Below are 27500 nucleotides of genomic sequence, written 5' to 3' on the forward strand. Positions count from 1 at the left end.
ACTAAACAATTGTAGAGCGGAAGTATTACTTCTCTATTTTTTTAATAAAAAGTTGTTGTTTTTTATGAAGCCCAACATTCTGTTCGCTTTATTTACTGCATCGATGCATTGCTGTGAAAATTTGAGGTCTGACGTGATTTTGACCCCCAAGTCCTTAACGCATTGAACGCTTTTGAGTTTGACGCCGCGCATTTCGTAATCGAACTTCTTATTTCTTGTTCCGACTTGAAGGACCTGGCACTTGTCTACATTATAGAGCATCTCCCATCTATCAGACCAAGCTGAAATTTTATACAAATCCTCTTGGAGTCTTTATCTGTTTTCGTCAGTGAGAACCGAGTTATCAATCTTTGTGTCGTCTGCAAATTTACTAATGAGATTATTGATTCCAACATCCACATCGTTGATGTAAATAATGAAGAGCACTGGGCCAAGAACCGAGCCCTGAGGAACGCCACTAGAGAGAGAGAGAGACAGACAGACAGACAGACACAGGGTGGCTGGCAGACAGACAGACAGAGAGAGAGAGAGAGAGAGAGAGAGAGAGAGAGAGAGAGAGAGAGAGAGAGAGAGAGAGAGAGAGAGAGAGAGTTAGAGAGAGAGAGAGAGAGAGAGAGAGGGGGGGGGGGAGCTTACGTTCGACTCATTTCCTAATTATAAGTTTTGGTAAAGAGCTAATTTCCAAACGTGTCTTCAGCGTGTTTTCGTTTCGCCGGTGACTTCCTTACAATTTCATTTCCTTCATCCCCGCAGCTTAAAGTTTGCATCAAGCTCGTGTCGTCTATCTGTGAATTAATATGGTGGTAGTATTATCCCAGGGTCGACAGATTTCTACGCTCGTATTCCTAAACGTCTGGGCGCCTCAGTTCGTCTGTTCGAAAAGGCTCTCGTAGAAGTTTTTTTTTTTTTATGTCTCCGCCTATTGCGCCGGTAGGCTTGCTTGAGGGGCCTGAATGGTATTCGGCCCCAGCCCGTCATGGCGCAGGCAAGTGTTTATAGTGGCGCCATCTTCTCTTGGCTGGTTGCTGGGCCTTCCATGGACTGTTTTTGATGCCATAGATAGTTTTACACGACTTCAGCTTCGTGAACGGTTAATCGTCTCTGTGGCCTTAGGAATTAGTCGTAGTTGCTGGGATTTTCATGGCTGTTTTGTGATGCCAGTGATAGTTGTACGTCCTCTGCACCTTGAACGGGAAAGTCACCCATGAAAACCCGGTTAATATTCTCTGTGGTCTTGGGAAATAGTCGTAATGGGAGCCCGATACGTTTAAGAAGTTGCTGGGCCTTTCATGGACTGTTTTGTGATCCCAGTGATAGTTTTACACGACTTATGCTTCTTGAACGGATAACGTCACTCATGAAAACCTGGTTAACCTTCTCTGTGGCCTCTGTGGCCTTAGGGATTAGTCGTAGTTGTTGATTTTCATGAGCTGTTTTGTGATGCTTGAAATAGTTTTACACGTCCTCTGCACCTTGAACGGGAAAGTCACTCATGAAAACCCGGTTAACCTTCTCTGTGTCCTTAGGAAACAGTCGTAATGGGAGCCCGACATGTTTAAAAATATGGAGCTTAATGCTTGAAGTGGTGGGGAGGGGAGGAGCGAGATTAAGATAGAAGATCAAGTGGAGAGAAAGAATTGAGTGTATATCTCGTACAGGTCTGGTTTTGGTTCTTTCTTCTTCTCTGCCTTAATCCCTACTGGTGTCGGCCATCCTTGTATGTTGTCGCCAGTATCTTCTGTCCTCTGCATCCACTTCGTCCAGACCCAGCTGCCTCATATCTCTCCCAATCCCGTCCCTCCATCTAAATCTCTGTCCTCCTCTTGAGCTTCTCCCCTCCACCTGTTGTGTCTGTTCTGGTCCCTAACATACAGTCTTGTTCCAGGCGTGGTGCGGACGGTGGTGGCGCTGGACAGGGAGACGGCGCGCGGCTACTGGCTGTCCATCGTGGTGTCCGACGGGGGAGCGGCGCCCCTCACCGACACCTGCCACGTGAGTGACGCCTCCCGTTGTGTGTGTGTGTGTGTTAGAGAGAGAGAGAGAGAGAGAGAGAGAGAGAGAGAGAGAGAGAGAGAGAGAGAGAGAGAGAGAGAGAGATTTACATAGATTTACATAGAAAATCAGACCACACAGACCCCATGGTCCAGACTTGGTGGTCTGTCCTTAAACCTAAGTGATTTTACATTAATCAGAAGACTCCAAAACGTTGCATTTCTACTCTAGTTGACATTAAGTTGAAGGAAGTGACGGTCGAGCTTATTTTTGAAGGAGTCAATCGTGTTACACTGGACCACTGACGGTGGAAGCTTATTCCATTCTCGCACTACAACGTTGGTGAAGAAAAATTTGGTGCAGTCTGAATTTACTTGTCTACATCTGAGTTTTACGCCATTGTTCCTCGTGCGCAAAGTGTCATCGATCATAAACAATGTTGATCTGTCTACATTCGTGAAACCATTAAGTATTTTAAAACATTCGATCAGTTTTCCTCGGAGGCGACGTTTCTCAAGAGAGAACATGTTAAGGGTAGAAAGCCTTTCTTCGTAGGATTTGTTGCGCAAGGAAGGGATCATTTTCGTTGCCCGACGCTGAACACCTTCTAATTTAGCAATATCCTTTGCATGGTGGGGAGACCAAAACTGTACCGCATATTCCAAGTGGGGTCTGACTAAACTGTTGTAGAGCGGGAGTATTACATCTTTATTCTTGAATACAAAGTTTCTTTTAATGAAGCCCAACATTCTGTTCGCTTTATTTGCTGCATCGATGCATTGCTGTGAGAATTTGAGGTTTGACGCGATTTTGACCCCAAGTCTTTGACGCATTGAACGCTTTTGAGTTTAACGCCGCGCATTTCGTATTCGAACTTCTTATTCCTCGTTCCAACTTGAAGGACCTGGCACTTGTCTACGTTAAAGGGCATCTCCCATCTATCCGACCAAGCTGAAATTTTGTGCAAATCCTCTTGGAGGCTTTGCCTGTCTTCGTCAGTGAGAACCGAGTTGCCAATCTTTGTGTCGTCTGCAAATTTACTAATGCGGTTATTGAGTCCAACATCCACGTCGTTGATGTAAATAATGAAGAGCACTGGGCCAAGGACCGAGCCCTGAGGGACGCCACTAGTGACAGGCGCCCACTCTGAGTTAAATCCGTCAATCACTACTCTTTGTTGTCTGTTGCTCAACCAATTCGCGATCCATTGGTTTACTTGACCATCAATACCTATTTGCTTTAATTTGTAAAGTAATTTATGATGCGGGACTTTATCAAACGCTTTCTGGAAATCAAGATAGACTACGTCCAGTGATTTGGTTACGTCATAAACAGAGAAGAGGTCGTTATAACAGGTTAATAGGTTTGATAGGCAGGATCTTTTGTTTCGGAAGCCATGTTGTGAGTCCCCAATCAATGAGTGGCTTTCAAGGTAATTCACAATTTTGTCTCTAATTATGCCCTCAAGTAGCTTACCTACAACCGAAGTTAGACTAATGGGCCTGTAATTACCTGGTACTTTTTTGTCTCCTTTCTTGAAAATCGGTGTCACGTTAGCCTTTTTCCAATCTGAAGGTACGATGCCTTGTCGCAAGGACATATTGAATACGGTTGTGAGGGAGGAGAGTATTTCGCTCTTTGTTTCTTTCAGCAGAGTTGGATATACTTTGTCAGGTCCAGGACTTTTATTTGTTTTAAGTGAATGGAGAGCTTTAAGGACTTCATCGGTTGTTATTTCAAAATTAGGCAATGCATGCTCGAGATTTACAATAGTACTGGTGTTGGTGGTAGCGAGAGGAAGACTGTTAGTATTAAACACCGAGGAAAAGTAATTGTTTAAGAGGTTTGCAATGTGTTGGCTGTCAGTCACTAGTGCACCGTCGCTGCTTGTTAAAGGTCCAATACCACTTTTGATCGCCTTTCTGTTGTTTATGTAACTAAAGAAAGATTTCGGATTATTTTTACAGTTGGCTGCAATGTTTTCTTCGTATCTACGCTTTGCCTGACCTACTAGTCTTTTTACTCGTCGCCTGGCATCATTATAAAGTCTAATGTTTTCGGGCGTGCTTTGTTCTTTCTTTAACCTGTAAAACAATTTTCATACATTGACTGATTGTTTAATTTCGCTATTAAACCACGGTGGGCTTTTATTAGTGTTAATTCGCTTCTCGCACAAGGGGACGAATGTGTTCTGCTGAGTGAGTAAGTGATTTTTAAGGCTTAGCCAGGCTTCCTCTACGTTGCCGTCATCTGATAGTTGTATTTCTGTTAGTTTTTGTCGGATTTCTACGAAGTTAGCTCTTTTGAAATTGGGCACCTTTACTTTATTTTCAGTCACTGATGATTGAGCTTTAATGTCGACGCGCACTAATTTATGATCGCAAGAACCGAGGTGTTCTCCTACCGTGACACTACTGATTAGGTTATCTTGGGTCGTTATAACAAGGTCGAGTATATTATTTTGTCGAGTTGGCTCAGAAACCATTTGGCTTAGATAATTTTCTTCTAGAAATTCGATCATTCTATGTGACTCGCCTTCGGTACCTGACAGTGTCGCCCAGTCGATATGGGGGAGGTTAAAGTCTCCTAATATCAGTGAGTCGCTGTTATTAAGTGACTGCCTTAAGACGCTGTACATTTCAAGGTCGTCATCGAGTGATTGCCCGGGAGGTCTGTAGGTGACAGATATATTTAAGTTGACTTTTGCAATGTTTACTCGCACGCACAAATGTTCAACGTTACTGTTTCCCGGTGTTTTGTCAGTGGGTTGCAAATAGCTTTTGACATAAAGGGCGACGCCACCGCCTCTACGGTTTACACGATCTTTGTTGAAGAGTCTGTAGCCATCTATGTTGTATTCGGAACTTAAATCAATATTTGTGGTGTCGATAAATGTTTCGGTTATAGCAATTATGTCAAAATTTTCTGTTAAAGCAAGACATCTCAGTTCATCAAATTTGTTTCTTAGACTACGCGCATTGAGACTAAGGATTTTTAAGTTATCTAGAGGCTTAGTAATAGAGGTGGTGGTACTTGCGGGATCACGGTTACGGGTTTGTTGTGATGCTCGGCGTCTCTTTACACGGTGGGGTGGAAGGACGTGGCCGTGACTCGTTTTTGTTCGGATGACACGCACTGCTTCGTTGAGGAGCCTTCGAGTCTGGCTGCCCTGATGGGAGAAAGGTGCAATCCGTCCCTGTGAAAGAGCTCATTTTGTCCATAGAAATTGTCCCATGCGTTTAGGAACTCCACGTCAAGCTCCTACAAAGAGTCTGTAAGCGGTTGTTTAGGCTGAAGGCCTTACTGAAAAGTCGCTCTCCGCCCAAGTCCGTGGTAGAACTCCTGAAATCAAAATGTTAGGGGATTTAGTCTTATACTGCTGGATGAGCCTACGGTACTTCTCCAGGAGTTCCTCAGACCGGGTCGTGGTGACGTCGTTCGTACCTGTGTGAATAACAAACAGTGAATCATTAGTAGCCTGGGGGGAGATCTCCTCAAGAGCAGCAGTTATGTCGTCGATCCCAGCACCAGGATAGCAATAGTTCCGTCTTCGACGAGGAACTCTGCCGCAGAACTCAACGACCTGCTGGCGAATCATGGAGTCACCCACCAGGAAGGTGCTCTCCTGCTCGTCCTCCTCCTCCAGAATGGCAAACCTGTTGAAGCAATGAACAGGATAAATCGCTTGTCTGGCTGGTTTGGCTCCTCCATTCACGACGGTGAAGCCATCATGGTCGGTGCCACTAGCATCCTCCCGTAGCGTGGTGTTGTCCGCTGGTGTCGACGGTACCGCTGAGGGCAAGGGGGCGGTTGGAGAAGGGTTAGGCACCACAGCAACGTTAGCCTGGATGAATTCCTGCAAGGAGGCAACAGTGCGAGAAAGCTCTATTATTTTATTCTGACCTGCTTCCATCTTCTCTTCTTGCTCCTGCAGTCTGGTCTCGAGATGCTGCCTGGTGAGAGAAAGCTCTGTTATTTTATTCTGGCCTTCTTCCATCTTTTCTTCCTGCTCCTGCAGTCTTGTCTCGAGATGCTGCCTGGACAGACACAGTCGACAGACAGCAGAACGCCCTGTAAAAAAGTGAGCTGAGAAGCTACCGTTACAAGTACTGCACTTCTTAGGCGCCATCTTAGCTGAAATGAAAGAGATAAAAACACAGAGTGAAGGGGATTAGGAAAGTGGGTTAGGTGTGTGTGAGGTTGTTTAGTAATGGAGGATAAGTGAGAGAGTTGTGGAGTAGTTAGGGATGTGAGGTGAGTAAAGAGGGGAAAGAGAGGTGTGAGATCAAGGAGGGTTAGGAAATAGGTGAGGTGGGAGAGAGGAGGAGTAGGAAGGGATGTGAGGTGAGTAAAGAGGGGGAAAGGGAGGCGGTGAGTGAGGTGTGTGAGATCAAGGAGGGTTAGGAAATAGGTGAGGTGGGAGAGAGGAGGAGTAGGAAGAGATGTGAGGTGAGTAAAGAGGGGGAAAGAGAGGCGGTGAGTGAGGTGTGTGAGATCAAGGAGGGTTAGGAAATAGGTGAGGTGGGAGAGAGGAGGAGTAGGAAGGGATGTGAGGTGAGTAAAGAGGGGGAAAGGGAGGCGGTGAGTGAGGTGTGTGAGATCAATGAGGTTTAGGAAATAGGTGAGATGAGTGAGAGGGAGTTTGGGAAAGGAGGTAAGTGGGAGAGAGGAGGAGTAGGAAGGGATGTGAGGTGAGTGAGGTGTGTGAGAACAAGAAAGGTTAAGAAAGAGGCGAGGTAAGGTGGGTGAAGGGATGGGTAAATAGGATGTGAGGTAAGGTGAGTGAGGGGGGAAGGGCTTAGAAATATGTGGAGGTGAGGGAGGAGTAGGAAGGGCTAATCCTCTAGGGGATGAGGAGGAGCAAAAGGGATGTGAGGTGAGCGAGGGTGGGGGGGGCTTAGGTGAGGTGAGGGAAAGGGGTGTAGGAAGTGTTAATCCTCTAGGGGATTTAAAGAGGGTGTAGTGAGGAGGAGCAGATTGAATCCTCAAGGAATTCAAAGGGTGGGTTGTCGACACACCCAAATCACGCGTGAGACACTCGGGAACACAAAGTCACACTCGGGACACACGAAACACTCAGAAACCCAAGCACAAGCACGACTAAACACCCTCAAGTCACTCGCAAAAACACCGGAAGTACAACAGCACACTCAAAACACTCCGAAACCCACGCAGAGCACTATAAACATCCAAATCACACGTAAAAGCACTGGAAACACAACACACTCGAAACGCAGAACACTCGAAAACAGCCAAATCACACGCAAAAACACCGGAAACAAAACAGCACACTCAAAACGCTCTGAAACCCACGCAGTACACTTAGAAGCAGCCAAATCACACGCAAAAACACCGGAAACACAACACACTTGAATCACTCTGAAACCCACGCAGAACACCATGAGACAGCCACAGAACACCCCAAAACACCGGAAACACAACACACTTTAATCACTCTGAAACCCACGCAGAACACACTGAAACAGCCAGATCACACGCAAAAACACCGGAAACACAACACACTTGAATCACTCTGAAACCCACGCAGAACACCCGGAAACAGCCAGATCACACGCAAAAACACCGGAAACACAACACACTTGAATCACTCTGAAACCCACGCAGAACACCCGGAAACAGCCAGATCACACGCAAAAACACCGGAAACACAACACACTTGAATCACTCTGAAACCCACGCAGAACACCCGGAAACAGCCAGATCACACGCAAAAACACCGGAAACACAACACACTTGAATCACTCTGAAACCCACGCAGAACACCCGGAAACAGCCAGATCACACGCAAAAACACCGGAAACACAACACACTAGAATCACTCTGAAACCCACGCAGAACACCCGGAAACAGCCAGATCACACGCAAAAACACCGGAAACACAAATCACAGAGGCAACCACAGGCAGAAACCACAAGCGAACACACACCAAACACGTGTCGGGAAATCACAGGCAACACACAAGGTCCACAAGCGAGAACACACAAACGCCCAAGAGCACGACGAAAACACAGGGCAAGCGATGTTGTGGGGCGCAGCGGGGTGAGGTCACGACCTTCTCTCAGCAGAGGTCGGGTGTGAATGAGAGAGAGAGAGAGAGAGAGAGAGAGAGAGAGAGAGAGAGAGAGAGAGAGAGAGAGAGAGAGAGAGAGAGAGAGAGAATGTCTGTGCGTGAGAATCCTTCATATTCTTGGTGTTCCTCATCATCAAAATTATTACAAATTACATTAAATATTTACATTTTTTTTAGCATCTCATTACGCTTAGATTGCTTACTATAATGTGCATGTCAATATTAACTGTGACATTCAGCTGTCTGTTCATAATCAGTCAACCAAACCCTTGTCTGGTTAATAGAGCTGGAAATCCTGTAAACCACAAAACCACAACCAGTACGAAAAAATATCTAGCGGCTCTGACTGAAAAGAGAGACTCGGGACGGAAATACCTGTGCCGCTGTGTGTGTGTGTGTGTGTGTGTGTGTGTGTGTGTGTGTGTGTGTGTGTTTGTGTTTGTGTGTGAAGGAAACGAAAGTGCAGGGGCCCAAGGCTGTTCCGGGCTAACAGTTTTCCTTCCGAGCCAGGTGTTTTGCTCCCCCCCCTTTCACAGTGTAGTCAGGAGAAGCGATACGCAAGATGTTAACTCCGTCTTTAATATGCACTTCAGCTCGCACAGCCCACGGGAGACAGGTAGGACGGCCGGTGTGGTAAGGCCGCTCACACAGCCCACGGGAGACAGGTAGGACGGCCGGCGTGGTGAGGCCGCTCATACAGCCCACGGAAGACAGGTAGGCAGGCCGGCGTGGTAAGGCCAGCAAGGGCGGCCCGGGTATTTGGTCTCGGGGCCAACAGTGTCTTCCCCGGGTGGACCGCGGCGGTGCTACGGCTGAGTGATGGAGGGCAGTGCCGGGCCGGGCGTAACGCGGCAGCAGCCTCGTCAGGTGGAGGACTCGTTAGGTGGTGAAGGGGAGCCTGTGCCTAGCGAGCTGGCTCGACCGAGTCCTGGAGTCGTCTCTCGTCCTCAGCGCACCAACGTCCGAGGTTGCTTCGGCTGCTGACGTCAGGGCCCCCCACTCGCGCCGGTGGAGCTCGGGCAGGGCGTTCGAGGCGTTCCGCTGCGGGTAGTGTGAAGCCTCGCTCGGGATGAGTGTAGGTCGAGTGAGGTGTTCCGGGGCTATGTCGGAGTTGAGGAGTTAACAGTGGTCTTCCCTTTACACATCTCCGCCGACAAGACTCGATACAGAGTATCGAGCTAGAAATCGGAAGACAAATATAGCCTAGCTCATATGAATGAATAATACCTAAACCAAACCGACATAAGAGAAACCATAGAACCAAACCAAGAGATTCAACAGTAAAAGAAACCCATTGATTTATGTAGCATCCCACAATAACAATCATCTGAAGACATCTGCTCCATTATTATCCGTCCCAGGAATGTGTACAACCCTGAATCGATACCCTTGAAGACAAAGTGCCCATCTAAGGAGACGATCATTATTCCCCTTGAAGTGGGTCAAGTAGACGAGAGGTTTATGGTCAACTTCAAGCACAAACTCCTTGCCCCGCAGATAGTAGTCAAAATGCTTAATCCCAAAGATGACGGCTAAGCATTCCTTTTCAATTGTAGCGTACCTGCGTTCTCTGTCTAGGAGCTTCCTGCTAGCGTAAGCTACTGGGTGCGGGTAATCCTGAACGTACTGCAACAACACAGCGCCCAAACCTTGATTTGATGCATCGGTCCGTAAAACGAAGGGACGTGACGGGTCAGGCAACTTGAGGACTGGCTGAGAGTGCAGTGCTGACTTGAGTTGTTCGAAACAGGTCCGCAGCTCATCTGACCATACCAGTGGTTCGGGGTTCTCTTTCCGCAGGAGGTCGGAGAGTCCACTGGTGTAGGAGGATGCCTGAGGTATGAAGACTCGGTAAAGGAGATCATGCCTAGAAAGGAGCGAAACAACTTTTTAGTTGTAGGAGGTGTGACTGAAGATATGGCAGATACTTTACTTTCCTGAGGCCGTAGTGTGTTACCGTCCACAATGAAGCCTAGATATTGGATGGATGTAAACCCGAATCGGCATTTTGAAGGTCGGGCCGTCAGTCCATGTTGTCTGAGACGGAGGAGGACAGCGTGGAGGGCGTCCAGGTGTGTTTCCCAAGTTGAACCTGATATGAAGATGTTGTCGAAGTAGAAGGTGACTCCCTCCAGACCGGCGAGGACGATTCGCATGAGCCTAATGTAGGTTGCACATGCTGTGACGAGTCCAAAAGGGAGGCGACAGAACTCCATTAGTCCCAAGTGTGTAGGGAAGGCCGTCAGTGCCATGGCTCGGTCCGTCAGAGGTACCTGGTAATAGGCTTTAGTTAAGTCTAGTTCAGAGAAGTACTTACTACCGTAAAACTTGTGAAGGTCCTCCGTGATGGTGTTGATTGGCTCCGCGTCAAATATAGTCATGGAATTCAATACCCTGTAGTCCACGGCAAGGCGGTAGCTGCCAGAAGTCTTCTTTACCATAACGACCGGGGAACAATGCGGTGACCTTGAGGGTTTGATGATTCCCTGACGAAGAAGTTGTTCCACTTCCTGTTGGAAGAAAGGCCTGATATGTAAAGGAATGGGATAGAGTTTAGGCTTGATTCGCTCGGAGGAGCAAAGGTTGACGTCGTGCTCGATAGTGGAGGTACAGCCTGGAATTTCTGATAAGACATCGCTAAATTTGTCCGTGAGGTAGAGGAGATCGTTCTGCTGATCAGGAGTGAGTTGTTCTCCTACTGCAGGCAGGGGATCAGAGACGTCGCGGTCTGCACGGCCATCCGGGGTTATCGGAAAGTCCTCGGCCGGGTCAAGACAGGCTATTTCACAGATATCTTGTCCGTCACTAGGGATGGAAGGCTCATCTAGGATAGTAGCTTGATTTATGTGGGCGCGTTTGTGATACAGCTTCAAGAGGTTAGCGTGATTGAACTTTTCTTTACCCTTCTCATCGATCAGATAATTCACCCTGTTTTTACGCTCTAGAACCTTGTAGGGGCCACTCCAAGCCATTAATAGCTTACTGGAAGTGTCAGGGAGAAGGACGAGAACTTCATCACCAGGCTTGAACTGACGATCTTGAGAGTTCAAATCGAAGTAAGTCTTGTATCGGGTGGCACTAATGGTGGAATTTTGGGCAGCGATCTTGGAACAGTCGGCCAGCTTGTCCTTCAAATCGATGACATACTGGAAGCAAGACCTTTCATCCTCTGAAAGCTTACCGTCTTCCCATAGATCCCGTAGAACTGAAACTGGCCCCCTTACAGCCCTTCCATACAAGAGTTCAAAGGCAGAGAATCCTGTTCTGTCACTAGGCATCTCCCGCAAAGCAAACAATACGGCCGGTAGATAGCGATGCCACTCTCGAGGCTTGTCAGAGCACAGCTTCCGGAGGGAGGACTTCAGGGTAGAGTGGAAACGTTCTATTCTTCCGTTCCCACTCGGATGGTAAGGGGTAGTGAAGAGCGGCTTCACTCCAAGAAGCCTGTGCAGTTCGGCCATCATTTGATACGTGAACTGTGTGCCCCGATCAGACAGGATCTCACGGGGAATACCCACTCTGGAAAATATGGTCAACAAGGCTTCGGCGGTAGAGATGGAAGTGATGTCCTTAAGGGGAACAGTCTCGGGGAAACCGGTAGAAAAATCAATCAAGGTAAGGATGTAACGGTGTCCTTCTGATGTGGGAGGAGACAATGGGTCAACAATATCAACTGCTACTCTAGCAAACGGTTCAGTAATTATGGGAAGCTGTTTAAGAGGGACCGGCCTAAGGCGTCCCTTAACAGACATACGCTGGCACTTGTCACAAGACCTACAGAAGGTGCGTATATCAGACCACATACCTGGCCAGTAAAAGTGCTCTCCAATCTTCATGCCAGTCTTCCGATGGGAGAGATGTCCTGCCAGGGGACTCTCATGGGCGACTGTCAACACTGACCGTCGGCACTCTGCAGGGACTACTAGATGCTTCTTCCCCAGCTGGTTACTGTGATGTGAAGACCGACAAACCCTGTAGAGCAGTTCGTCCGAGAACTCGTAGCCGAAGGTGGAGCCGGTGCGAGTGACTTCTACTTCTCCCGTAGTGGCCTTGTTACGATGTGACGCTAGAGTAGGGCACGAACTCTGCAATTTAGAGAAGTCCTGAGGAGTAATAGCCAGGGGCTCCAGATGAGGAAGTACAAGGGGGTGAATCTTACGAGCGGCGGCGGCCCGGGTCTGGACAGCTTGAATACTTTTCCCGGGAACCTGGTCGGAAGGAACCGAAAAGGGTGTAGGTTCGTCACATGCCTTTGTCACGTCTGGGTCGTCAGGTGCACGTACTCCCTCAATGTTGCCTACCAGCACTGTGCAAAACTTAAGTGGGGCCCTGATGGCATCAACCCAACCGTCAAAATAGGGGCACCGGAGGTAGCATCTTACCACAGGGAAGTAGTCGGCACGACCCAAGTAGTCGCTGCAGCGAACCTTTTTACCGTTGGAAATATCCGCGTCCGGCAATGCCTCCTCGGATACCAGGACACTTGAACAACCCGTATCGCGAACAATGGTGGATACCCTAGAGCCGTTGATGGTGCCCGAGGTGTAATACTGACGAGACGGTGATCCGGAACGGCAGAAGTCAATTTTGGGAGACTCCTTGGTTGGTTCTGGCTTGGACTTCTGTTTAAAAAGATAAGGATTCTGAGGGCAGTTAGGTCTAATGTGGCCACTCTGACCGCAGTTATGGCAACGAACCACCGAGGGTGTCTTTCGTGGCGTAGGTGGCGAATCCTTTAGTGAGGCGGCTTTGGTGAGGATGGTCGTTTGCCGCGTTCCGACGCAGGGTTGCGTGGGTAAGAGTGGTGTGCTGAAGCCCAAACATCGGCTCGTTTTACTGCCTACTCTAATGTCTGAAAGTATTTTTATTTAAGTAAAAACCGCAGTTCTGTGGAAACAGAGGCTAGAAATTGATCGAGGATCATGAAGGACTTCAGCGAAGCAAAAGAGTGGTCTACCTCGCTCGCGCTGAGCCAGTGGTCGAAAAGGCGAGTCAAATGGGTGGAGAATTGCTGGAACGTGTCACCAACGTTGATCTTGGCTGAGCGGAAGGCGGTGCGGTAGTGATCACTCGTCCTATGGGAGTGCTTCAGAATGGCTTCTTTTAGCTGACTGTAGTCGCCTGTGACCTCTTCCGACAAGGTGGTATAGAATTCAGCCAGCTTACCTGTGAGTAGGCTTCCCAAGTGGACTGCATAACTGCTCTTAGCAATGTTGAGGAGGGTAGCAACTCGCTCAAACCGGGTAAAATAAGAGGCAATGTCCTCACCTTCGCGATAAGATGGTAACTTGGGACGAGCAGCAAAGTCGACACTAGGGACGCCTAAGGCCGCCGAACCGCCAGCAACTTGGAGCTTCAGCCGTTCGAGGGCGAGAGCATGCTCTCTCTCCCGTTCACGGTCCTCGCGTTCCCGTTCACGTTCCTCGCGTTCCCGTTCACGTTCCCGTTCCTACTTTTCTTTTCTGTTTCGTCTCTCCAACTCGCGTTCGTCCCGAAGGCGTGCCTGCTCATCGGACACAAAGGATTTCAACTCGTCGCCGTCGTACCCAAGCTCGCGACCGAGCTTAACTAGTTCCTGGATGGAAGACATGCCGAATGGGAAACAAAATAGAAAGATACACAGATTAAACAAAATCCGAACACTGAATCTAACAAAACCCTAAGCGATGAAGAGACCAAACCACTGGTCAAATACAAAATCCTAACACTGAATCTAACAAACACCTAGGCGATGAAGAAACCAGACCCAAAGCAAATAGAAGACAAAAAACCGCGGAAGACTTAACTTCCAATTGACACTAAAGAGGCGCACACGGCCTGACGCCCACAAGTGGCACGAGTGGGGTGAAAGTAACAACACTGTGCACAAACGCACATGAAAATACCCATAACCGTATCCCCGTGTGAAACACCACGAACACAGCACGTATCCGGGAACGGGAGACACTTATACCAGAGGAGATGAACTCGCACCTGACTTCCGTGAGATCCGGACCAGAGTCTCTTAAGACGCACCTGGCCTGGGCGGTGGAATGGACCTCAGCACAATCCAATCGCCAAACACTCACTTTCGCCCTGAACAGCAAGTGCCGGTAGGTTAATCCTGACCGTCGGTGGTGACTGGCTGGTAGCGATGGTCTCCTGACCAGCGATGAGGGGAGGGGGAATCCTGGCGAGGTCGCCACTTGTGAAGGAAACGAAAGTGCAGGGGCCCAAGGCTGTTCCGGGCTAACAGTTTTCCTTCTGAGCCAGGTGTTTTGCTCCCCCCCCTTTCACAGTGTAGTCAGGAGAAGCGATACGCAAGATGTTAACTCCGTCTTTAATATGCACTTCAGCTCGCACAGCCCACGGGAGACAGGTAGGACGGCCGGTGTGGTAAGGCCGCTCACACAGCCCACGGGAGACAGGTAGGACGGCCGGCGTGGTGAGGCCGCTCATACAGCCCACGGAAGACAGGTAGGCAGGCCGGCGTGGTAAGGCCAGCAAGGGCGGCCCGGGTATTTGGTCTCGGGGCCAACAGTGTCTTCCCCGGGTAGACCGCGGCGGTGCTACGGCTGAGTGATGGAGGGCAGTGCCGGGCCGGGCGTAACGCGGCAGCAGCCTCGTCAGGTGGAGGACTCGTTAGGTGGTGAAGGGGAGCCTGTGCCTAGCGAGCTGGCTCGACCGAGTCCTGGAGTCGTCTCTCGTCCTCAGCGCACCAACGTCCGAGGTTGCTTCGGCTGCTGACGTCAGGGCCCCCCCACTCGCGCCGGTGGATCTCGGGCAGGGCGTTCGAGGCGTTCCGCTGCGGGTAGTGTGAAGCCTCGCTCGGGATGAGTGTAGGTCGAGTGAGGTGTTCCGGGGCTATGTTGGAGTTGAGGAGTTAACAGTGGTCTTCCCTTTACAGTGTGTTTGTGTGTGTGTGTGTGTGTGTGTGTGTGTGTGTGTGTGTGTGTGTGCGCGCGCGCGCGCGCGTTCCAACCTTCACTTATGCCAACCTCTTGTCCAAGTCAAACATCTCTCATTTTAAACATTTCGTGGACTCAACTTATAATGAGTTACCCAGTTTCTGAGTCCATGAATAATCTTTGCCATTCTAACCTGATATGTAGGAAAAATTTCTGCCCACTGTGCTTACGTGAAAATATAACCCGACCCTGCCTTGTGGAGAGCGTCGGGTCTGTCTGGGCGTTGTGTGATGCACCGCGGCAGAATGGTGGAAATGATATTCGCGCCCCAGAACCCTTTTGAGCCTGGACCTGATAAAAGCGACCCATTCAACCGGCTCCCATAGTTGAATCAAAAGGAGGGCGGAGGAGAGGAGTCAGCTGGATTTGTGGCTTAGTAGTAACAAATGTACGGAAGTGGGGGTGGCCTCAGCGGGGGGGACTGGAAGGGGGGGTTGGGGGGTCAGCAGGGGGTTACGGAAGAGGGGTATCTGACCCCCTCCCCCCCCACACCCATCTCTTACCTTTTTCACCCCCTCACCCCCTCTCGGACTAGCGTACGGAAGCGAGAAGGTGACGGGAGTAGGGTGCCCAGCAGGGAGGGAGGGGGGTGACGGGAGAAGGGATACTTGAAGGGTTAAGATAAGATCTTTCTTTGACCCTCGAATGACCACGAGATTATAATCACGGAAAAGGTTAAGGACATTAGGTTAATGACCAGGCTGAAATATGAATTTACTCTCTAATGCAAGTCCGAAAATAAAATAAAAATCGCCATTGAACGTAAGACTCGATAAATTATTTAAGTTTTTGCTGGATGTATTGTATCATTATCTTCTTATTTCTCATTTCTCAACTTGTTTCTTCTTATTTCTTTCCTCAACTTATATATATTTTTTTTTACTCCGGTTATTTGGTGCCATCTAACCCTAAACACTGCAGCACCAAGTCTTTTTTTGTCTGATCGAATTTACCTTTGTCCGTGACAAAGGGATCATGTGTGTGTGTGTGTGTGTGTGTGTGTGTGTGTGTGTGTGTGTGTTCCATTCCCTCCGATTCTTGAGAAATCTGCGGCTAGCTCGAAATTTTGTGGGCCATCTTTTTAGCCGATTATATGCTCCGAAGCGGAATTTAGTGAGGATTCTTATGGTATCTTCAAATTCCTCATACGTCTATTAGTTCCCGAGTTACACCGAGAAAACTGAATTTTTTTTCTCTCGTCAGAGTAGCCTAACAAATAAAAAACACTCATTAATTAATGTCTTATATCTCATTTCTTAACTTATTTCTTCTTATTTCTTTTCTCAACTTGCATTTCTTTATATTTTCTGCCTGCTCTTCGGTGTCATATGACCTTAGACGTTGCCGCATCGAGTTTACCTTTTTCCGTGAAAAAGGGATCATGTGTGTGTGTGTGTGTGTGTGTGTGTGTGTGTGTTCCATTCCCCTCCGATTCTTGAGAAATCTGCGGCTAGCTCGAAATTTTGTGGGCCATCTTTTTTAGCCGATTATATGCTCCGAAGCGGAATTTAGTGAGGATTCTTATGGTATCTTCAAATTCCTCATACGTCTATTAGTTCCCGAGTTACACCGAGAAAACTGATTTTTTTTTCTCTCGTCAGAGTAGCCTAACAAATAAAAAACACTCATTAATTAATGTCTTATATCTCATTTCTGAACTTATTTCTTCTTATTTCTTTTCTCAACTTGCATTTCTTTATATTTTCTGCCTGCTCTTCGGTGTCATATGACCTTAGACGTTGCCGCATCGAGTTTACCTTTTCCGTGAAAAAGGGATCATGTGTGTGCGTGTGTGTGTTCCATTCCCCTCCGATTCTTGAGAAATCTGCGGCTAGCTCGAAATTTTGTGGGCCATCTTTTTTAGCCGATTATATGCTCCGAAGCGGAATTTAGTGAGGATTCTTATGGTATCTTAAAATTCCTCATACGTCTATTATTTACCTAGTTACACCGAGAAAACTGAATTTTTTTTTCTCTCGTCAGAGTAGCATAACAAATTAAAATCACTCATTAATTAATGTCTTATATTTCATTTCTTTACTTATTTCTTCTTATTTCTTTTCTCAACTTGCATTTCTTTATATTTTCTGCCTGCTCTTCGGTGTCATATGACCTTAGACGTTGCCGCATCGAGTTTACCTTTTTCCGTGAAAAGGGATCATGTGTGTGTGTGTGTGTGTGTGTGTGTGTTCCATTCCCCTCCGATTCTTGAGAAATCTGCGGCTAGCTCGAAATTTTGTGGGCCATCTTTTTTAGCCGATTATATGCTCCGAAGCGGAATTTAGTGAGGATTCTTATGGTATCTTCAAATTCCTCATACGTCTATTAGTTCCCGAGTTACACCGAGAAAACTGATTTTTTTTTCTCTCGTCAGAGTAGCATAACAAATAAAATTAACTAATTAATTAATGTCTTATATTTCATTTCTTAACTTATTTCTTCTTATTTCTTTTCTCAACTTGCATTTCTTTATATTTTCTGCCTGCTCTTCGGTGTCATATGACCTTAGACGTTGCCGCATCGAGTTTACTTTTTTCCGTGAAAAAGGGATCGTGTGTGTGTGTGTGTGTGTGTGTGTGTGTGTGTTCCATTCCCCTCTGATTCTTGAGAAATCTGCTGCTTGCTCAAAATTTTGTGGGCCAACTTTTTTAGCCGAATATATGTTCCGAAGCGGAATTTAGTGAGGATTCTTATGGTATCTTCAAATTCCTCATACGTCTATTAGTTCCCGAGTTACACCGAGAAAACTGAATGTTATTCTCTCGTCAGAGTATCCTAACAAATAAAAATCACTCAGAGCTCCTCATCTACGTTCCTTAGAAAGATTGCCATATGTTACTATTAAGAAACTTATCCCAACAACTGCAAATTTGACGCACTTTCATCGAAAACTTAATTTTTAAAAAAATTTTATTTACTTTTATGGTGCGTTTCGCGTCATCGTCCGCCAGAACCTTTTACCCTTGATGACATGAAATGCGTCATCGTGCGCGAGAGGGTTAAATAAGTCAGATTTATCTCAAATTCACTGTCTGGGCAGACAAATATTCGGAAAAGAGAAGGCAAACCAGTTTGTAGATATATATAAATATGCCGTATATTCACGTCCTTATGGATATCTTCTTGTTGATTAGGGTATAAATACTTCTGAATCCCTACAGTTTCGCTCAAACATTGTTGGAGAGCCTCCCAGATGAACGCGTATTCCAATGGTGAACTCCAGGAAAAAGGAACTCTTACACGTTCTATACTCCCAACATAACGAACCCTATGGTTTAAGCTCTCAGCTACTTCTGATCTTACTCTCTTAAGCCTTTGCAGTTACTTTCTTAAACCATCGAAGCCCGCCTTCCTGAAGTCAGGTATTAAGTGTTGTTTCTGCTGACTCTATCCTCCCATTTAATATTAAATTTAATTTCCTTATGATCACTGTTACCTAATGAACCCCCAACCTCAATGTTGCTTATTATGTCCTCTTTATTAGTTAACAACAAATCCAAAATATTTTCTTCACTCGTTCGCACTGTTTTGTATATAGAACGAACTTACATTAGCTGAACTCACACTGTTTTGATTATAGAACGAACTTACATTAGCTGAACTCACACTGTTTTGAATATAGAACGAACTTACATTAGCTGATCTCACACTGTTTTGAATATAGAACGAACTTACATTAGCTGAACCCACACTCCTGGAAGAAGCTAAAATTTTCTAAAGGCTACAATAAAATCAATATGACCGATGAAGATACGGCACGTCACAATGAACAAACTCACTGTCTTCTCTGTAAATACGGGTTTTAAAAGGTAAAGGAGTAAAACATCATGTCCATGAAAATCAGGAAACAATTACATTGAAGCTTATTGTAATAGATGCAACCTTCAAATGAAAAAATCACAAATTGCAGCGCACTCTCATTGCACATTATGCGGATTACGACATGACGTTAATCCCGCGTGAATTAACGCTACCTGGCTTTGAAAATCAAACTAAGACCAAAACATTCAGTTCAGAAATACCATGAAGTCATCATAAATGACTTGAGATTTATTGACACGTATGTCTTTATGTCTGGTTCACTCGCGGCTTTAGCGAACCAATTCATCAGCACTGGGAACGAGCCCATGTGCACACAACAGATGTTGAAAGATGTGCCAGCACCTGCGTTACCATTATTGATCAAGGGAAAGCAGGTTTTTTGTTATGACTATATGGACTCGATGGAACGACTTTCTGAGACACGTCTTCCATCCCGCGAAGATACTTTTCAATTCGCTTCAAGAAGCAGAACTTTCCGAAAGTGATTATAAACATGTTCAGAATGTTTGGAAAGTAGCTGGATGTCAGAGCCTGATGGACTATTTGTTGCTTTATGTAAAAGTGGATGTTGGCCTTCTATGTGATGTCTTCCTAGAGTGGAGAGGTATTTTGAAAACCCAGTGGAGGTTGGATATTGTAAATTATGTTAGCCTGCCAGGATTTGCCTATGACTCATTTTTGTTAAAAACACAGCAGGAATTAGAGATGATTAGTAGCACACACATATATCATTGCATTCAAACAAAAGTGAGTGGCGGCTACACAAGTGTTGTGCGTCGTTTTGTACGCACCAATAACATCTACACGAACCCTCAGTTTAATCCAAAACATGATAGAAACACTTTCCTTTCATATCTTGACTTCAACAGTCTTTATCCCACTGTAATGCAAGAGAAGTTACCATGTGGAGATATGAGAAAACTAGATGAGACAGAAATGCACTGGTTTTTGAGCGGGAGGGGGGGCTAGGTCAATCAAGCAACCGATGGCGATTTTGGATACCTCATTCTGTGCAATACTGAGGCTGTCTCACGTGAAGTCATTGAGAAAACGGATGACCTCCCACTGACCATCAGAAGACACAATATCATCAATAGAGATATATCGTCAGCCGCACACGAATGGTATGAAGAAGAAAACCGTCCAGTACCGTGTAAGAACATAAAACAGATTGGAACACATGTTGCTCAGGAGAAAATACTGTTTGCTCTGTCCCTCCTTAAACTGCTATTCAACTAGGCCGGGTTGTTAAAAAGTGCATGCTATTTATATGTTTAAGCATAAGCACTTTCTTGCGGACTTCATTCAGGATAACATAGAAGCCCGCAAAAGTGCTACTTGCCCTATCAAGAAAACTGCAATCAAGTGTATTTCAAACAGCATTTTTGGTCGATACCTGATGAACGCGGCCAAATATAGTGAAGACATAGATATTGTCACCAACCGCGAAAAGTTTTTGAAGCTGGCCCGAAGTCCTTACTTTAAACGCGTTGTACCCCTCAATGATGGTCATGTAGTTGTAGTTCGCCATAAGAAATATTCACAGGCGAATCATCCAAACTACATTGGCTACTACGTCCTAGAGCTGTCCAAGCTGCGACTATATGATTTCTTTTACAGTATCATGAAGGCTCATTACTGGGATCGGGCGAAACTAGTGTATTGTGACACTGATTCCTTAATAACAGAAACTGAAACTCCTGATCTATTAACAGAGTACTCGCAGGAACCCTTTAAAAGCTATATAGACACAAGTAACTTTAGCTCCTCACATTCCTTGTACAACACAGACAACAAAGGCAAGCTCGGATTTCTCAAGTCTGAAGTGAGGGAAAGAACCATCTCAGAATTTGTAGGTGTAAGAACAAAGTGCTACTCCATCCCCATGGCAGACAGTGACCGGTTGAGTTCAGCTAAGAGCGTTCCAAAGCTCATAAAGAAAAAAAATTGCTCATCAGCGATACAAAGACGTCCTATTCCAGAAGCAAACATTTACCTTTGGCTATCAGGGATTCACAGTGCGTAATGGACGAATGAGTACAGTAAAATATCCCAAGAGATCTGTAGTTCAGGACAAAAGACACTGCTTTAGCACCTTGGAGTTACGACCTTACGGTCATCCGATAATTCTACAGGGTAGAGGAGGAGGAGGAAGAGAAGGAAGCTGTAATCATAATTTGACCAAATTCAATAAACATTGAGTTTGTTTGACTTGTTTATATGTCCTTTATCAAAAATGAATGAAAAAACAATAATTGACTAAAAATGTATTCGATTTTTGTAAACAAGTAGACAAAAAGCGTCTATGTTTCGATCTGGCTCATATAAAAATAAAAAAGACTCGCGAAATGTGCGCGGCGGCGGCAGCAGCAGGCCTGCGGCGACATCATGCGACGACAGGATGCGACAGGATTGCGTGGGCTCGGGGCGGGGCGGGCGGGCGGCAGCACGCTACCAAGTTATTCTAAAGAGAAATGAGACAATGGATTTGTCTCTACTATGAACCGGACATGATAGTGTTCTTAGATAGTTATGCTCGACCTCAAATTATACTCTGATTATTTTAAATATATTGCTTACCCTGGGCTCAGGATATATAAAAATGCATTTCGACTTCAAAGCACGCGAAGCGATGTGTGCGGGGCTTATGTCGTGTACTTTGCCTACAATGTTTCACACTTGGGTGTAAGAGAAACTCTTGAAAAAATTTGTATGGAGTTTTCCAAGACCGAATATTCGAGGAATGATGAACACGTGATGAGATTCGCTTACAGCAAGTTTATAATGCCCGTATGACATCAAACATTTAACACGTGTTCATAAAAAGTAAGTATTGACTTTATTGATTTTTCATATTGAAGTGTATTACATTCCATGAAGCTATTCTCAGCATAAATAATTTTCTAGTTCCTTTATCGTGGTTTGTATAACACGCTTAAATCAGTGGTCTGGCTCCATACAGGACCTCACTCGTCACCACCACTAGCCCCAGTGCTGCCGCCCCGCCCCGCCCCGCCCCGAGCCCACGCAATCCTGTCGCATCCTGTCGTCGCATGATGTCGCCGCAGGACCCGCTGCTGCCGCCGCCGCGCACATTTCGCGAGTCTTTTTTTTATTTTTTTTATATGAGCCAGATCGAAACATAGACGCGTTTTGTCTACATGTTTCCACAAATCGAATAAATTTTAAGACAATTATTGTTTTTTTCATTCATTTTTTGATAAAGGACATATAAACAAGCCAAACAAACTCAATGTTTATTGGAATTTGGTCAAATTATGATTACAGCTTCTCTTCCTCCTCCTCTACCCCTGTAGAATTATCGGATGACCGTAAGGTCGTAACTCCAAGGTGCTAAAGCAGTGTCTTTTGTCCTGAACTACAGATATCCCTCTCTTGGGATATTTTACTGTACTCATTCGTCCATTACGCACTGTGAATCCCTGATAGCCAAAGGTAAATGTTTGCTTCTGGAATAGGACGTCTTTGTATCGCTGATGAGCAATTTTTTTTTCTTTATGAGCTTTGGAACGCTCTTAGCTGAACTCAACCGGTCACTGTCTGCCATGGGGATGGAGTAGCACTTTGTTCTTACACCTACAAATTCTGAGATGGTTTTCTCGGTGTAACTCGGGAACTAATAGACGTATGAGGAATTTGAAGATACCATAAGAATCCTCACTAAATTCCGCTTCGGAGCATATAATCGGCTAAAAAAGATGGCCCACAAAATTTCGAGCTAGCCGCAGATTTCTCAAGAATCGGAGGGGAATGGAACACACACACGCACACACACACACACATGATCCCTTTTTCACGGAAAAAGGTAAACTCGATGCGGCAACGTCTAAGGTCATATGACACCGAAGAGCAGGCAGAAAATATAAAGAAATGCAAGTTGAGAAAAGAAATAAGAAGAAATAAGTTAAGAAATGAGATATAAGACATTAATTAATGAGTGTTTTTTTATTTGTTAGGCTACTCTGACGAGAGAAAAAAAAATCAGTTTTCTCGGTGTAACTCGGGAACTAATAGACGTATGAGGAATTTGAAGATACCATAAGAATCCTCACTAAATTCCGCTTCGGAGCATATAATCGGCTAAAAAAGATGGCCCACAAAATTTCGAGCTAGCCGCAGATTTCTCAAGAATCGGAGGGGAATGGAACACACACAAACACACACACATTACATGATCCCTTTTTCACGGAAAAGGTAAACTCGATGCGGCAACGTCTAAGGTCATATGACACCGAAGAGCAGGCAGAAAATATAAAGAAATGCAAGTTGAGAAAAGAAATAAGAAGAAATAAGTTAAGAAATGAGATATAAGACATTAATTAATGAGTGTTTTTTATTTGTTAGGCTACTCTGACGAGAGAAAAAAAATTCAGTTTTCTCGGTGTAACTCGGGAACTAATAGACGTATGAGGAATCTGAAGATACCATAGAATCCTCACTAAATTCCGCTTCGGAGCATATAATCGGCTAAAAAAGATGGCCCACAAAATTTCGAGCTAGCCGCAGATTTCTCAAGAATCGGAGGGGAATGGAACACACACACACACACACACACACACACACACATGATCCCTTTTTCACGGAAAAAGGTAAATTCGATCAGAAAAAAAAAGACTTGGTGCTGCAGTGTTTAGGGTTAGATGGCACCAAATAACCGGAGTAAAAAAATATATATATATAAGTTGAGGAAAGAAATAAGAAGAAACAAGTTGAGAAATGAGAAATAAGAAGATAATGATACAATACATCCAGCAAAAACTTAAATAATTTATCGAGTCTTACGTTCAATGGCGATTTTTTATTTTATTTTCGGACTTGCATTAGAGAGTAAATTCATATTTCAGCCTGGTCATTAACCTAATGTCCTTAACCTTTTCCGTGATTATAATCTCGTGGTCATTCGAGGGTCAAAGAAAGATCTTATCTTAACCCTTCAAGTATCCCTTCTCCCGTCACCCCCCCCCCCTCCCTCCCTGCTGGGCACCCCTACTCCCGTCACCTTCTCGCTTCCGTACGCTAGTCCGAGAGGGGGTGAGGGGGGGGGGTGAGGGGGGGGGGTGAAAAGGTAAAAGAGATGGGTGTGTGTGGGGGGGAGGGGGTTAGGTGGGGGTCCAGATACCCCCTCTTCCGTAACCCCCCCGCTGACCCCCCCAACCCCCACTTCCAGTCCCCCCCGCTGAGGCAACCCCCACTTCCGTACATTTGTTACTACTTGGCTTTCATCGCCCCTCTGCCCACAACATTCTTTGCCTCTTGGGGACATGGAGCCTTAAGTAGACTGGCCTGGGGTTATCCTGTGTAGCATCCTGATTCTCAGCCTCTAAGGGACAGGAAACTTTAAAAAGACTCCCCTTGGGTCATCCTATGTATAAGTAGTCATACCCCATCTTGATCCTCAGCCCTAGGAGACGGGAGGCTTTAAGAAGACTGCCCTGGGGTTATCCTCTGTAGAGTTAGTCAGGCACTATCTTGAATGTGCCGCGCAGTTTATATTTTCACATAAGCACAGTGGGCATAGATTTTTTTTTCAGCTCAGGTTAGAATGGCAAAGGTTATTCATGGACTGAGAAATTGGGTCTCTCCATGAAATGTTAAAAATGAGAGAGATGTTTGACCTGGAGGAGAATTTGACATGAGTGAAGGTTGGAACACACACACACACACACACACACACACACACACACACACACACACACACACACACACACACAGCGTACTTTATTTTGTTGTTGTTTTTTGTTTTGTTTTATTTTTTACTCTTGAACTGCCTCTCTTGCTGTAAACACACACACACACACACATACACACACACACACAGTACCCTCCCACCATCCTACCTTTAAACCAATCCTCCTTCAGGTCTTCGTGGAGGTCGAGGACGTGAACGACCACATGCCCCAGACGGAGGAGCCCGCCTACCACACCTACGTGGCCGAGAACCTGCCGCCGGACACCTCCGTCATAGCGCTGCGGGCCTCGGACGGCGACCTGGCGCCCTCCAACATCTCCTTCGCCATCACCAAAGGGAACCAACTGGCGCGCTTCAAGATACACCCGCAGACAGGTAAGGAAGGGGGAACTTGTTTATCTTTGTTTACATCCGTGGACGCAAAAGTCAAGTGCAAAGAAAAACAAAAACAGGGTGAAAAATAGCCCCCCAGACATCACCAAAGGGAACCAACCAGCACGCTTCAAGATCCGCCAGCGGACAGGTAAGGAAGGGAGCGGCCTGTTTTAATTTTATTAATATCCGAGAGAAACAAAGCGTTTTCAACTATTACAAATGCATTTTCACGTCGAATGAGATAAGGAAATATAGGTGTAAAGAAATTATTGAAGTAAGAACATTGCACTTCCAATGAATAGCTTATCAGTGTCAGTTCGGTGCGGAAGAAAAAAAAACTTTTGCAGTGGAAACAGAAACAGGGGAAAGAAAAGACCGCAAAACGTCACCAAAGGGAACCAATTACTCCGCTTCAAGATACCCCCGCAAACAGGTTAGTAAGGGCCAGCCTGTTTATTCTTGTTTACATCCGAGGAAGCAATTTAAGGGCAAACAAAATATAAACAGGGGAAGAAAAGTCTGCAAAACATTACCAAAGTGAACCCATTAGCGCGCTTCAAGATACACCCGCAGACAGGCAAGGAAAGAGCAACCTGTCTATTTCTGTGAACACTCTTAACAAAAAGTTTTCGAACACCTTGGCACGATGGATGTGAAAATGAATCGATTGCAACTAGTCGCCTCGGAATGGTTGGCACCCCTGATTGTGATGACGCATCTGAATCCATTATTGTATATGATACGCCTCGATCCTGTGTTGATGGCCGCAGTAAGTCATGCGCTAGTTAGTTTCAGTGGAGACCCCACAAGACCGGCGCAATCATTATTATTCTTCACACTAAAGGCCTCAGTTATCTCCAAACAGCACGGCGGATTGGTGTGTCCATCTCTACTGTATAACTATGGGCCAACAGATATGTGGAAACAGGCTCCACTAGTGACACGCCTCGAAGCTTCGAAGCAGACTTAACAGATAATCGGCGCAGGCGGTGCATACACTCATTATTATATCAGTGCCTCTCATCCTCATATATCTTACACTTAACCAAGGTGTCGCAGTATGTGGTTTAAGTATTGATTTTGGCAGATATTTTAATTTTACATACTTTTACTGGCAGTTATACTCAAACTACCACCTGGAATTATCATTCCCTCATTTGAATAGGAATGACGTCAGCCACAGCATTTAAACTGACTGATAACGTCCCGAAGCGGAATGGGTTACAATTGTTTTTTTTATCCTCACGACAGCCTCAAAAAAATTGTCTATGATTTCTGTAACGCAATGACGACCTAATGTCAGTGACCCGGTGCTAAATTAGTTAATACCAGAATGCCGTCATCCTACAGACGATAAAACGCACTGGTGGCGAGGAATTATCACCGCAACATATAACCAATTATAAAAATACGGTTAAGCTATAGTCACACTGACCCTGCGACCTGATAACGACCACCAGCGACCCCAAAATGCTGCGATTGACACCCACCGCTTCCCGACCACGCTGGTTGGCCGAGCAGTCGTGCTACCGAACGGCTACCGGCGGGCGTCCGGTGTAAGTTCAGAGGGTGGCCGGACGGCGACCATGGTAAAATTTGCACCTTGACCTGACACTTGGAGCCACGTCAAGACGCCCACCATGCACCGACCGGTTGCCGACAGGCCGCGTACCGGTCGCCGATGATCGGCGACCGCTAGGCGGTCTGTCGCAATGAAGACGGCGATCTCCCGTAACGACCGGTCGTATGTCGGTTGCCGTCCAGTAGACCACCGGTCACACGATCGACGCCGTCCGGTCTGTAGGGATCGGCAACAACAACACGGCGATGGCCTGCCACAAGACGCCACCCGGACGCCGACAGATACCACAGTGGTCGGCGTCCTGTATGTGTCGTATAAAAACCTGCACAGTCTGGGGCGTCGATCACACTTTTACCTATACGTTCACTGTACACACCGACAATGACAGCCCCACTTGCACCTCACTTGTCCCTGCCCGTGCTGCGCCTGACGCAACAAGTTCGTGATGACTTCACGACCTGCTAAAGCTACAGTCACACTGAATTTACGACCTGCTAAAGCTACAGTCACACTGACTTTACGACCTGCTAACGACCACCTGCGACCCCAAAAGGCTGCGAATCACACCCACCGCTCCCCGACCACATAGGTGGCAAAGTAGTCGTGCGACCGAACGGCTACCGGCGGTCGTTTAGTGTCCGTCCAGTAGGTGGCCGGACGGCGACCATGGTAAGATTCACACCTTGACCTCGCACCTTTATTAGTCAGGCCAAGACGCACCCCATACGCCGACCGGTGACCGACAGGCAAGGACCAGTACGCGTCCTGTCGCAATGAGGACGGCTACCTCCCTACCTGCTACTGACGTGTTACAGTATATTATATTATCACCCAGTTATATTACACATTTCTCATTCTTATTTCTAATTAAATAAATTAAAGTATTCTGTGCTTCACTGCAGCAAAGGACGGATATTTGTGAGGCGCCCCCCCCGTCCCCTATATGCCGCAGACATGCAAAAAATGCTCCAAGCAATCTTG

The 27500-nt window shown here is 46.3% G+C and overlaps 1 protein-coding gene across 1 annotated transcript in view; it reads left to right on the forward strand.

Annotated features, from left to right (window-relative positions):
• The first annotated feature begins 1869 nt into the window (after positions 1-1869).
• The window catches only part of LOC126989387 (protocadherin-16-like), a 39958-nt gene continuing 14327 nt past the window's right edge, over positions 1870-27500 (forward strand). Inside the window, exons 1-2 of the mRNA XM_050847989.1 lie at positions 1870-1992; positions 24733-24937. Of these exons, the coding sequence (XP_050703946.1) occupies positions 24766-24937 (172 nt within the window). The 5' untranslated portion in view covers positions 1870-1992; positions 24733-24765. The remainder of the gene's footprint in view (positions 1993-24732; positions 24938-27500) is intronic.

Source organism: Eriocheir sinensis, unplaced genomic scaffold, assembly GCF_024679095.1.
Source record: "Eriocheir sinensis breed Jianghai 21 unplaced genomic scaffold, ASM2467909v1 Scaffold1146, whole genome shotgun sequence".
NCBI classification, from domain to species: domain Eukaryota; kingdom Metazoa; phylum Arthropoda; class Malacostraca; order Decapoda; family Varunidae; genus Eriocheir; species Eriocheir sinensis.